The sequence below is a fragment of the Callithrix jacchus genome, chromosome 7 (genome assembly GCF_049354715.1).
Source record: "Callithrix jacchus isolate 240 chromosome 7, calJac240_pri, whole genome shotgun sequence".
NCBI classification, from domain to species: Eukaryota; Metazoa; Chordata; class Mammalia; order Primates; family Cebidae; genus Callithrix; species Callithrix jacchus.
Window position 1 is genome coordinate 114,945,326 of NC_133508.1, and position 14,360 is coordinate 114,959,685.

General features: G+C 37.0%; 1 protein-coding gene across 6 annotated transcripts in view; it reads right to left on the reverse strand.

Moving 5' to 3' along the window:
- The window catches only part of USP33 (ubiquitin specific peptidase 33), a 64,479-nt gene that overhangs the window by 21,259 nt on the left and 28,860 nt on the right, over nt 1–14,360 (reverse strand). For 3 of the 6 annotated variants that reach the window (XM_078332272.1, XM_078332273.1, XM_009001520.4), the window contains exons 8-17: nt 13,720–13,833; nt 12,958–13,036; nt 11,415–11,832; nt 7,820–7,960; nt 5,820–5,932; nt 4,511–4,683; nt 4,319–4,389; nt 3,659–3,692; nt 1,515–1,560; nt 509–689 (exon numbers count right to left, since the gene is read on the reverse strand). In XM_078332272.1, coding sequence (XP_078188398.1) covers nt 509–689; nt 1,515–1,560; nt 3,659–3,692; nt 4,319–4,389; nt 4,511–4,683; nt 5,820–5,932; nt 7,820–7,960; nt 11,415–11,832; nt 12,958–13,036; nt 13,720–13,833 — 1,370 coding nt within the window. Of the gene's footprint in view, nt 1–508; nt 690–1,514; nt 1,561–3,658; nt 3,693–4,318; nt 4,414–4,510; nt 4,684–5,819; nt 5,933–7,819; nt 7,961–11,414; nt 11,833–12,957; nt 13,037–13,719; nt 13,834–14,360 lie in introns of all 6 variants that reach the window. The other 3 variants (XM_054236435.2, XM_009001522.5, XM_009001519.4) reach the window with 1 other exon arrangement.

Below are 14,360 nucleotides of genomic sequence, written 5' to 3' on the forward strand. Positions count from 1 at the left end.
CGTTAACCATGCTGCTCTCGAACTCCTGACCTCTAGTGATCCACCCACCTTGGCCTCCCAAAGTGCTGGGATTACAGGAGTGAGCCACCATACCAGGCTAGGACATATAATCTTAAAAAACCTAATATAAAAATCATCATGTTAATCCCCTTATTATTTAACTGTATACAATTTTCAATATTGTAAACATAGTAAAAAAATATTTAATTTCATAAAATTGTCTGACATGTTTTTAATAATTAGCAGTAACATCTGTTTTTAATGATTTTTTCTTTTAGAGATTCAGATATTATTTAAAAGATCAATTAGGATGTTTATTTATTCTTTTTTTTTTTTTCGTAGAGATGGGGTTTCACTATGTCACCTAGGCTGGTCTCAAACTCCTGCCTTTAATGAGTCTCTCTTAGTCTCCCAAAGGGCTGGGATTACAGGCATCAACTACCATGCCCAGGCTTATTTTAATTTTTTTTTTTTAATCTAGGAACAACTGTTAAACCTATATACTTACTACTTGCAGTTCCATGATGGCAAATGACTGACAGAAGATCGTATGTCACAATTTGAGCTGGACTATCCTTGGCAAGAAATGGCTGAAGATCCAAGCCTTCTAGTGGAAATGAAACATGGGTACTGATTTTGGTGGAAAACATTAGCTCATGTCTGAATCTTTTAAGGTGGATGCATAAAATCTAAAAGAGAATAAAATTCAAAACTAATTTGTCAATACAAAAAAACAAAAAGCATTACAACAAGTAAAACTCAGTAATATTTTTATTCAATAATCAAGAAACTGAGGTGTTCAATCAAAATACAATTATAAAGTTATTTAGATTTTTATTTAGTTTCAAATGCTAGATAATCTATTCAATTTATACTGAAGTGTCAAGGTTAAGTATTAATCTGCAAGTATAACCTGCTTCCAGAGATGCTAAAAATATGGAAATAGTGAAACATGGTACTAAGTTCATTGCTATCTGTTTTTATAATTTTACACTTTAGACCTGGAAAGATCCTGCAAGTTTGATTAAACTTTATTCAACACAGCACACTGTTAAAGGGCACTACAGTATTTAACTCAATTCTTTTAAAATGAATAATCTTTTTTTTTTTTTGAGATAAAACCTCGCTCTCTCACCCAGGCTGGAGTGCAGTGGCACAATCTCAGCTCACTGCAACCTCCACCTCCTGGGTTCAAACAATTCTTCTGCCTCACCTTCCTGAGTAGCTGGGACTACAGGCACACGACACCACGCCCAGCTAATTTTTGCATTTTTAGTGGAGGCAGGGTTTCATCACATTGGCCAGGCTGCTCTCAAACTCCTGACCTCATGATCCACCCACCTCAGCCTCCCAAAGTGCTGGGATAACAGGTGTGAGCCACTGCACCCAGCAAAAAATGAATAATCTTAATAAGGAATACATAGAAACCAAGCAGAGAAAATTTATTACTATATTTTGTTACATTAATACTTTGTGTTCCTACCACATAAGTTGAGTTAAAATAATACCCATACCTCAGGAAACTTTTGTACTTTACAAAACTTTACTCCATTTCTCAACCTAAGGGGAGAAAAGAGAAAATCAATTAATCTACAAAAGGACAGTATATTTAAATTTGCAGCAAAAATCTTTTAGAAGATGCAGAGACCCAGCCCGCCCAACATGGTGAAACCCCACCTCTACTAAAAATACAAAATTAGCGAGGTGTGGTGGCGAATGCCTATAGTCCCAGCTACTCGGTGGGGGGCGGGGCTGAAGCAGGAGATCACTTGAACCTAAGAGGCGGAGGTTGCAGAGAACTGAGATCACGCTATTGGACTCCAGCCTGGGTGACAGAGTGAGACCCTGTCTCAAAAAAAAAAAAAAGGAAAGAAAATGCAGAGACAAAAGATATCAGACTAGAACCGGGCATGGTGGCTCATGCCTTTAATCCTAGCACTTTGGGAGGTAGAGGTGGGCGGATCACCTGAGGTCCTGAGTTCATTCGAGACAAACCTGACCAACATAGAGAAACCCCGTCTCTACTAAAAATACAAAATTAGCCAGGTGTGGTGGCGCATGCATGTAATGCCAGCTACTCAGGAGACTGAGGCAGGAGAACTTCTAGAACCCAGGAAGCGGAGGTTGCAGTGAGCCAAGATTGAGCCATTGCACTGCAGCCTGGGCAACAAAAGCAAAAACTCTACCTCTAAAAACAAACAAAAAAGGTATCAGACTAGAAATACTCGCCACTGAATTATGTTACACATATACATTAAATATCCTTTTTTTTTTTTTTTGAGATGGAGTTTCCCTCTTGTCGCCCAGGCTGGAGTGCAGTGGTGCAATCTCGGCTCAGTGCAACCTCTGCCTCCTGGATTCACGCGATTCTCCTGCCTCAGCCTCCCAAGTAGCTGAGATTATAGGTGCCCACCACCATGCCCAGCTAATATTTTTATTTTTGGTAGACACAGGCTTTCCCATGTTGATCAGGCTAGTCTCGAACTCCTGACCTTGAACTCCTAATCTCAGGTGATCCACTCATCTTGGCCTCCCAAAGTGCTGGGATTACAGACATAAGCACCGGTGCCTGGCCTACATTAAATATCTTAATCAAAACCCTGGAGTTCCTTATTGTAAAAAATAATTCAAACCAAGATATCAGTAATCAAAAATTTAGGGAGTTGTATAATTATTTGATGAAAATTATTTTCTGTTTTAACAAATGTGCTACTGTCTATGGTGTGGCTATGCCTTTAAAACATCTAGGTATTAAGTAAAACTAGATAAAGCAAAATCTCAGTTTTATAAAATTTGTAGTTCAAGTCAATATATCAAAATCTTGGACAGGCATGGTGGCTCATGCCTGTAATCCCAGCACTTTGGGAGGCTGACGCAGGCGGATCACCTGAGGTCAGGAGTTCAAGACCAGCCTGACAAACACTGCAAAACCCCATCTCTACTAAAAATACAAAATCTAGCTGGGTGTGGTAGTGGGTGCCTCTAATCCCAGCTACTCGAGAGGATGAAGCAGGGAGAATTGCTGGAACCCAGAAGGCGGAGGTTGCAGTGAGCCGAGATCGCACCACTGCACTCCAGCCTGGGCAACAGGGCAAGACTCTTGTCTCAAAAAAAACAAAGTCTTGGCCGGGCACAGTGGCTCATGCTTGTAATGCCAGCATTTGGGGAGGCCAATGTTGGCAAATCGTCGTGAGCCAAGGAGTTCAAGACCAGCCTGGGCAACACGACAAAACTCCATCTCTACAAAAAATAGAACAATTAGCCAAACATGGTGGTGTGCACCTGTAGTCCCAACTATCTGAGAGGCCACAGCAGAAGGATCACCTGTGCCCAGGAGGTTGAGGATGCAAAGAGCTGCAATCACGCCACTGCATCTTCAGCCTTGGCAACAGAGAGAGACTGTCTCAAAAAAAACCAAAACTTTATTCTCACATGTGGAAAAAAAGATAAAGGATTTGATTATTAATAATCAAATCTGTATTTGTCAAGTTTTTACCTCACATCTGTTTCACAAAACAGCTAATCTCTATTATTACTAGAATAAAACTTTCCAGTCTATATTTTTCTAAATACAGTGGCAAATTTAACTCCACATATCCAATTTTAAAAACCAAGAGAAACACAACATGCAATTAAAAGCACTGTCAATGTCACTTACTTTTTGCACTTTTCACAACTGTACATATTGTCACCTGCAAATAAAATAGATCTGGTCACTGCTTTCAAATTAACAGCAAACTGCTTATTATGGTTCTGAAATTCTTTGATTTTGCCCCATGCTGACATCCCAGTACAGTAAAACAAGGTTCCCTTTTTTCAGTCTATGCTCATGAATCAGATTACTGTTTACCTTCCCCTCCCTTAACTCCTGCCGACACTGAAGACCTGCCTCAAATAATATCTTTTCCATTTATTCATTCAACGAAACTTACTGACTGCCTGTCATATATCCAAGCAAGGTGCTACATACCCAAAAATAGTGAATGACTTTAAATAATATGGAGTAGTTCACAATTACGGATACATAAAAAAGTCCATTATTTTGGTTGAGTTTGCCCTTCTATGGATCTCAGAACAGCTATAAAATATTTCACCTCTCATTTGTCTTACACTACAGCAATTCATATGAATTCCTTCAGGATGTGATTTTAATTGTTGTATTTATATCGTCAAGGAGGACACTAACACAATGCCAATATGTAAAAGTACTATTAAGCTGTCCTAAAACTTAACTTTTATAAATATATTTTATTTAGTCCCACTAGTATTTTAGATTCCTCTACAACAATTTAGCCATAGATATGATTATATTTCTTACCTTTTAGTTCATCTCTGGCGAAGAACGCAGCAAGACAATCTTGCAAGGTTACTATTGGACCCCAAAACCAGCTAGGGACACATGAGACAACAAACCTGAAACATCATTGATAGAAAAAAAAGGAAGTGTTCTGCCAGTACAGCAGAAACGCAGTTTTAACAATCATGTAATACAAAGAAAATAAATACATACCTCTTCACATATTCCATGAAAAAAGCTATCCACCCTTGTGGAGCATATGCTTCGCCACATGATCCTGCTTTGACTATAGAAGTTGGATGACTTGATGAATGCAGCTTAGCAAGGTCTTCCTTGCCAGGAATTGGCAAGGACAGATCTTGAAAGGTCTCGAGGGTTACAGACACCTACAATTGTTTGTGTTTTAGAAACAAGATGAACATAATCCAGCAAAACATTTACAAGGTTAGATTTTAGACTCCAAAGATCAAAGCAAGTTTAAATAAGAAAAAAAAATTAAACTGCTTTTATAGTCATAATAGCAAAAAACAAACACTTGCTCTGTATCAGTTGCTATTCCAAATTTAACCTTCACATAAGCCCTGTGCAGTAGCTGTTAGCATCCCCATTACAATCACAAACATTGCAGTATTAAAGACCCCAAATCCAGCATCTTGGATGCTGCATCTTGAGGTCCAAACTCTTAAACACTATTGTATTTATTTTTGAAAACTGACCTTTGATGGTAGTTGTAAAATGTTTTTTAAAAAGGGTAAGGCAAAACCTGGCATCTAATTTTAAATTGCTAAAAACATGTCTGATAATTCCACTTAAATATTTAGTACCCAAATAACCTACATTAAAATGACCCTAGTGAAAGTCCTTAGATTTGACTTTAGATTCTACCACAATAATTGATTTTTGTTTTTGTTTTTGACATGTTATTTCATATTCATCATTGCCCTAAAGTAGAACTGTTTTTAAGAAAAGCTCAAAGAAACTTTGAAGGTTTGAAGTGTTATTAAAAAAATTCATGATAATTTTAATTTATGCCTTTCCTATTGTCTATGAATTTGATACTAACTTTAGTATCTGAGTCCCAACCTAAACATGGAAGAATATTTACAAACCATATTATAACCAAATGTAAGCGGCACATTCACAGCTTCGTGCCTGTGAATGTCAACAGATTCTCAGTATACAAATTTCATCAGCCTTGGGAGAATATGCATGTGTTACCAATTCTCATTGCTGTACAACTTCTCACCTTTACATGTAACCAAAATAAATGACAAATTTAGTAATTTTTCCTAATACGTGCCTGTCCAATGATGGATCACCATCCTTTAAATAGGATGCTGCTGCTATTTCCAAAAAAGTAAATTCTACACCTAGAATCAATTTGTATTGATGTAAACACAATAAATGCATGTATGATCATCAGTAGCAAAGAAAAGGAATTAAACTTTTCACATCATCTTGTCACATTTTTCAAGAGCACTTGACAGGAATTTTCTATGTATTCTAATGTCCTCATACTCACCCTGTCACAGGTCAGACACTGTACTGAACTAATGATTGTTCCATCAAATATATCTGAAATAACACTTCTGTATTTCTTGTGCTGTTTTTTTCTCTTTGGAGATGCAGACTGAACTAGGATTGAAAAACATTAAAAAAAATCAAAGCAGCTCCTTTAAAATTTTTCTCTAGAATCTTTTTTCTGTTTTGTCAATCTTACTTGTATATGATCTCTAGAATCTTTAAACTGTAAAAATTACTATGCTAAAAAGGAAATTTTCAAAATACTCTTCAAAAGAGCATAAAAAGAAACCAAGCAGACAAGGCTTACGATGTTTGCTGTTTTTTATAAAAGTATAAATGATCCTTTGCCACCATAAATGTACATATGAGAAAATGAAAAAATTCTAAATTAGTACAATATTCAAGGCATTTTTCTCCATATGCAAGATGGAGGAAGTGCTTCATCATTGAGATGTTTACTTAAATGTTCTACAAGGCAAAAAAAAAGTGGGAAAGAGGTTAGAAAGTGAGGGAAAGATGAAAGTCATCATCAAGCTAAAGATAAAATAGGAGGGATTTGATCTCCCCATCTTTGTTTTTGTTCCAAGTAAGGCTTTATTTGAAGAAAAGATTCTATTATCTAAAGTTTTTAAGAGCTCTTTATATATTTCTGGATACAAGTCCTTTGCTAGCTATATGATTCATAACTACTTCCTCCAAACTTTATCTTTCCATTCAATTAATGTCCTTTGTCAAGAAAAACTTTCAATTTTTTTCTTTAATGAATCATGCTTTTGATGTCTTTAAGAACCCTTTGTCTAAACCAAGGCCATGAAGACTTTCTCCTATGTTTTATTCTAAGAAAACATAATACCGGAACTCTCATATATACCTGGAAGGAATATGAAATGGCAGACACTCTGATAAAAAGTCTGGCAGTTTAATACAACTATAAGCATTAAATAAACATAAAAGCCAGTACTCCACTTGCAGGTATTTGTCCTAGACAAATGAAAATATGTTCTTATAAAAACCTGTACATAAATTTTAGACCAACATTATTCATAACTGCCAAAAACTGGAAACAATTCAAAAGTCCACCAACGAATAAGTGAATAAGTAGTGGTATGCCCATAAAAAATGAAACATTAGGCCAGGTGCAGTGGCTCACTCCTGTAATCTCAACACTTTGGGAGGCCAAGGTGGGCGGATCACAAGATCGGGAGTTTGAAACCAACTTGGCCAGCATGGTGAAATGCCCTCTCTACTAAAAATATACAAAATTAGCCAGGCAAGGTGGCACACACCTGCAGACCCAGCTACTTAGGAGGTTGAAGCATGAGAACTGCTTGAACCCAGCAAGCAGAGACTGCAGTGAACCAAGATTGCGCCACTGCACTCCAGCCTGGGAGATGGAGTGAGACTGTCTCAAAAAAAAAAAAGAAAAGAAAAAGAACATTACTCAGTAATAAAAAGAAACAAACTATTCAGACATGTAGTAAGTAGCATGACTGAATCTCAAACGCATTGTGCTGAGAGGCAATCCTGTTTCAAATACTACATATAAAAAGATTTTTAAAAAATCAAAAGACAACATAGTATATGATTCCATTTATATGACATTCTGGGAAAAGGCAAAACAATAATAAAAGAGGATCAAGGGTGCCAGAGCATAGGAGTAGGGAGATGATCTGATTACAAAGTAGTAGTATTCAGAAATTATTTGGGGTGTTAAGAGCTGTTCTGTATTCTATTTGTGATGGTGGTAACAAGAATCTATGCTGCAAGTGTTAAAATTCATAAAGCTCTACACAAGAAAAAGTGAATTCAACTGTATGTAAAATGTTAAAAATAGTACTGACACAAAATTTTTAATCATGTCTGTGTAAAATTATGCTATCCATTTTTAAAATTTCAAATCATATTTCCTAAATAATACTTTAAATTATCAAATATCAAAACCATCATTTTAAACTCAAACCCAAAGCAAAAGAGACTGAATAAGAGAAACTTTTTTACCTTTTTTGTGTTGTGGTACCAATCCTGGCCACAAATTGCCTGATTTAGGAGGGCTTGTTGATAAACGTGGATTAACACCTTCATTTGATGGAAGAATTTGTGGTGTAGACAGGTCATTTGAATGGACATCAGTAATATATTCTGTATGATTTAAAATTTGTATTATTACTTTAAATAGTAAAATTATTCCACCTGTCCAATAATGTTAAAGGTTTCTTAATTTGATATTTTGCACACAATTCTTATTAACAAATGTCAAGTTAAATACTTAACAAGGTATTTACTAAGCAAAATAACAGTAATCTTCTACCCAGAAATGCAACTAATACATATTTGTTTGTTATTTATTTACAGACAGAATCTCCCTCTGTCCCCCAGGCTGGAGTACAGTGGTGTGATGATCTCGACTCATTGCAACCTTTGCCTCCAGGGTTCAAGCAATTCTCCTGCCTCAGCCTCCCAAGTAGCTGAAATTAAAAGTGTTTGCCACCAGGCCTGGCTAATTTTTGTATTTCTAGTAGAGATGGGGTTTTACCATGTTGGCTACACTGGTCTCGAACTCCTGGCCTCAAGTGATCCATCCACTTCGGCCTCCCAAAGTGTTGGGATTATACCATGCCTGGCCCCAACTAATATTTATAACACACTACAATTACAGGCAGTTTAGGAAATGAGCAGTGGAAATATGAAGCCAAAGAGGATCTTGTTTGTCCACATATAGCATTAAAAAAAAAAAAAGAGGCCGGGCACAGTGGCTCAAGCCTGTAATCCCAGCATTTTGGGAGGCCGAGGCAGGTGGATCACGAGGTCAAGAGATCAAGACCATCCTAGTCAACATGATGAAGCCCTGTCTCTACTAAAAAAACACAAAAAATTAGCTGGGCATGGTGATGCGTGCCTGTAATCCCAGCTACTCAGGAGGCTGAGGCAGGAGAATTGCCTGAACCCAGGAGGCAGAGGTTGCGGTGAGCCAAGATTGCGCCATTGCACTCCAGACTCGGTAACAAGAGCGAAACTTCATCTCAAAAAAAAAAAAAAAAGGAGGCTGGGCCCAGTGGCTAAAGACTGAAATCACAACACTGGGAGGCCAAGATGGGAAGACTGCTTGAACCCAGCAGTTCAAGATCAACCTGGGCAATATCATGAGACTCCACCCCCTGCCTAATCTCTACAAAAAAAACCCTAAAAATTAGCTAGGTATGGTGGTGTGTACCTGTGTGCCAGCTACTCAGGAAGCTGAAGTGGGAGGATCACTTGAGCCCAAGAGGTTAAGGCCATGGTAAGATGTGATCGTGCCACTGCACTCTAGCCTGGGTGACAGAATGAGACCCTGTCTCAAAAAATAAAAAATTCAGGACAGTTTTTTTTTTAGAAGTTCTAAAAGCATGTGGGAGAAAAATAGATTCTTCTCTCAAACTAACATAATCAAAATCAGGAAATGTAGGTATAAAGTAATCATGTTATTTTATTCTTACTTTAATGAAAAGAAAAAAAAAATGGGCCAGGTTTAGTGGCTCATGCCTGTAACCCCAGCACTCTGCCCAAGGTGGGCAAATCACCTAAGGTCAGGAGTTCGAGACCAGGCTGACTAACGTGGTGAAACCCTGTCCCTACGAAAAATGCAAAAATTAGCTTGGTGTAGTGGCACACGCCTGTAATCCCAGCTACTCGGGAAGCTAAGGCAGAATTGCTTGAACCTGTGAGGCAGAGGTTGCAGTGAACCAACATCGCACCACTGCACTCTAGCCTGCACAACAGAGTGAGACTTCAACTCAAAAAGAAAAAGGAAAAGATAATTAAAAAAATAAAAGATGAAAGAAAAAGGAAAAGAAAAAAACATACCACTTAATCAGGAAAGAACCTTTTTTTAGAATTAAATTATAAGATGAATCAAGAAAATGTAAGAGCTCTCTTGATAGTATGCTGTTGGATTCCTAGTCCCCAACATATTCCCAGGCAACAGTAAGTATTTGAATGAAGAAAAGAAAATTGTTAATAAGAGACCTTGAAAGGGGATGTACTCAGAACTTTTTCCAGATAATGCAAAATCATTCTTCACACAGGCATTTCTCAGTATTTCAACCATGACTAAATCAGACTGCATAATATTGGGAGTGAAAAAAAGACTCACTCTAGGACTTTCTGAAGGGAATAAAGTTAATGAAATTTAGGTCAGGGGTTGGCAACCTTTTCCTATAATGGGCCAGAGAGTAAATATATTAGATTCGTGTGCCTTATGGACTTTGCCAGATTTTTTTCATCAAGCCCTTAAAACATTAAAAGCTCAGACTCCTTATTTAGGTCATCCCCTAGTTACCATATATAAGAACAAACCTGTTACAGAGCAATAAAAGACAGTATGTCCCTAATGAAGCTTAACTGGGCTTCTGACAAGAAAAGCCTGGACAGCAGTCAAAACTAAGTCTTTCAATACTAATATCTGACATATTTATTCACTAACAACTTCTACATAAGATCAGTATAATTAAGGAGCCTAACACTCCTAGCCTTCCTGACTAGAAAGCATCTATGCACTTTACACAAGTGAACCACAAGTCTTCCTATAGTTAAGAATATTTCTCAAGAAGAAATTTTAGATTCATTAAAATACCTAAATAGTTTAGTTACTCTCACTCTTGAGTCATTAGAGAAAATAAACTTTTTTACATTACATGTCTGCAACTTATTTTAAGATCACATAATTTGAACCTGTAATGGCCCAATCTTGTGTGCTTTGGAAAACTAAATACTACATTAAGCCAAGGTAAGTTAACTCTTAATTCAACTTTCATTAGGCCACATATTCTTCCTCAAAGGAATACTGACTAGTATCATGGCATAATCTAGCACAACAGGGCTCACTATAGTTAATTAAACTTCTACACTAAAACACATCTGATGTGACTCCAATGACAACAATCTAAATCTACTAGTGAATAATAATTAGAAAATTGCAATTTGGGTTATTTTGCTTTCTTCCAGGATCTCAACATAATTTGCTTAAAATAAAAGGGAAAAATTTGAGGACACCAATTTTTTAGATTACTGCGTAAGTATACAAAAGACATCTGATGAAATGTTTACTTCAAAAGGAAGATGAATTTCTTACATAATTAAATGACCCCTACATTCCTTTTATCCTCAGGTTCTATAATTTTATGACTAACACACACGAATACTGCGAAATTATAATTCTAATCAGAAATTCCCAAAGTGGGCCGGGCACGGTGGCTCACTCCTGTAATCCCAGCACTTTGGGAGGCCAAGGTGGGTGGATTGCATGAGCTCAGTAGTTTGAGACCCGCCCAGGCAACACAGTGAAACCCTGTCTCTACTAAAATACAAAAAATTAGCCAGGCGTGGTAGCGTGCCCCTGTAGTCCCAGCTACTCGGGAGGCTGAGGCAGGAGAATCACATAAGTCAGGGAGTTGAAGGTTGCAGTGAGCCGAAATTACACCACTGCACTCCATCCTGGGTGACAGAGCAAGACACTGGTTCAAAAAAAAAAAGAAATAACCAAAGTAACAATTATTTAAACACCCATGTCTACAAATGAAATGTTACCAGTTTCATGAACAAACTACTAAATTGTCACCTGAAGCTCTGCTGTGTATTTGCACTTTGACAGTTTCCTGGTTGTTCAAGTCAACTGTTTCAGATACAGCGTCTCTATCTTTATCTAATTCACCTTCAGAATTTACTTTATTAATCTTATTGCACATCTTCTCTTTTTGCCAATCTTTCGACATTTCTGAATTGTTCTCATCATCCTGAATTAACATTGTTGTTTCATTATTATCTTCAGAAAAGCCTCTAGAGCTATTTTCATTTTCTGCTTTATCACTGTTGCTGCAAGATTCACAAGACTGAAAGTCTACATCCGACTGGCTCTTGTCTTCTTCCATTGTCTCCTCAGTGGTTATGGCTTGAGGATCTTCTTCTACTTCCATGACTTGCTCTTTCAATTCTTCATGAAGCAGATCCATTAAACATCGAAGGAATTCTTGAGCATCCTAATATATCAGCAACATAATGTTACCACTTCATTACATGTGTATAATGAAACATAAAGGAAAATATACAAAATATCATTATCAACTGATTTATAAATGTACAGCACTGTATTGAGAAAATACCAGTCTGTAGAACATAAGGTACTAGATAAATGAGATGCATTAACTCCAAAACGTTACGTAAATAAAAGTTTTCTTTTTTTGAGATGGAGTCTCATTCTGTTGTCCAAGCTGGAGTGCTAGGGCATGACCACAGCTCACTGTATCCTGGATCCTCCAGGCTCAAGCAATTCTCCCACCTCAGTCTCCTGAGTAGCTGGGACCACATGCATGTGCCATCACACCTGCTTGATATATGTTTTAAAATTATTTTTAGAAATGAGGTCTCCCTATGTTACCCAGGCTGGTCTCAAACTCCTGGGCTCAAGCAATCTGCCCACCTCAGCCTCCTAAAGTACTGGGATTATAGGCATGAGCCATCACACCCAACCAGATACAAGTTTTAATAAACTAAAGACAATCTAAAGGTCAATTTCTGCTGGATTCAGGGGCTCATGCTTGTAATCCTAACATTTTAGGAGACCAAGGGAGGATCGTTTGAGTCAGGAATTCAAGAACACCCAGAGCAACATAATGAGACATTATCTCTCTAAAATAATTAAATTTAATTTTAAAACCAGGTGTGGTGGCTAATGCCTGTAATCCAACACTTTGGAAGGCCAAGGAGGGTGGATCACCTGAGGTCAGGAGTTCAAGTCCAGCCTGGCCAACATGGCAAAACCCCATCTCTACTAAAGATACAAAAATTAGCTGGGTGTGGTGGCACACACCTGTAATCCCAGTTACTCAGGAGGCTGAGGCAGGAGAAACACTTGAACCCGGGAGGTGGAGGTTTCAGTGAGCCAAGACTGAACCACTGCACTCTAGCCTGGGTGATAGAGCGAGACTCCACCTCAAAAAAAAATAAAGATGAAGAAAAGTTGAAAAAATACAAACAATAAACATGGCAAAAGAAAGACACAAGGAGTGATGACCCCAAAAGATAAACAGACCAAAAAAAGCATAGTGCCGTTTTCCAAATGTATTTAGATTATTAAAATTGTGAATAAAAAGCAATAAACTAACCTGCTGAGAATACCCCCGAAATGTTGGATTTACAGTTTTAATTCCTTGAAACAGATTAGTAGGCACAACAGATCCTGGCCTGAGCAAGAAAACATTTTTAAAGAGTAATTTTTGTGATTTAAAATTTTTATCTTAAAAATTAACAACCAATAATTCAAAGTGTTAAAGTGAAAATTATATTGGAAAAAAAATCATTGAAAACTGCCTAATATTATGTTTCACAGGCACATCAAAATATCTTATCCTTGATATTTTAAGTGATGTTTTATGCTGTCTTCCCTCAATTAAATGATTATGCCTCACTCTATGACTTTGCAAAAATGCAAATTTCCTGAACAATTCTCTAAAACAAAATGATTAACATATTACAGCAAACTATGATCCCAATGTTAAACTTTAGAACAAATAAACATAAGCAGAAAAACATTCATATAGATATTTAGGGGCTGATTTTATCATTGTGTGAGAATGCCTACTCCTGAATATAAAACTCTATAAACTTCCAGTAATAGTAGCTTTAACATTCCAACACTATCTCACTAAACCAAATACTTCTAGACTTCTATGATACTTTCATCTGCTTTTAAACTTCTATAACACCTTATATTCAACTTCAAGTGTAACATGCCTGAAACAAAGCTGTCTCAAATATGTCTCTCTTCTACTTTTTTTCTGGCTCCATAAATGGATCTGCATCCTTTTAATATTTATAATATTCATTTAAAAGTTTAATAAAGAAGAAAAATATATTAAGTTCCATACCTGCTTTTATGCCACAGTTCTGTCATTAGTTTGAGATAACTTTTACAAATGGCTGGTTTCTTATCTGTTCGAGCTAGTCCTCCACAATCAAGAAAAAACTGTGTCAAAGGGGGGCTAATTTTAAAAAGAGAAAAACAATAGAGTAAAGTCAAAGCTAAAACTGATTATTTCTAGTCATTCAATTAACTGACAACACATATATCCCTGTAGCTGTTCTTTCTTTGATTCCTTTTACAGCTTCACCTTTATTCCTTCATATTCTTAAAGAGCTCAATCCTTTCAAATCAGATTTGGCCCCGCCATGTCAGAGTCCTCCATACTGCCAGATACACTTTTCAGTCCCCACTCACTAATATCTGCCACAGATGACCATGCCCTCATTCTTGAACAAACCTTCTCTGGACTACTATAATGCATTTTCCTACTTTTCCCCTTTACCTTTCTAAACTCCTTTTCCCTCTTTATTGCTGTTTTTGCCCTTAGACATATAAATACAAGGATTCCCCAGGACTTGATCCTGTGATTTTTCCCTATATACTTTTTTTCCCCTGGGTGATCTGAAATATTCAACCATATTCCAATGATGGCCAAATGTACATAAAGCCAACTATGTCATCTAAATTTCAGATTTATATCAAATG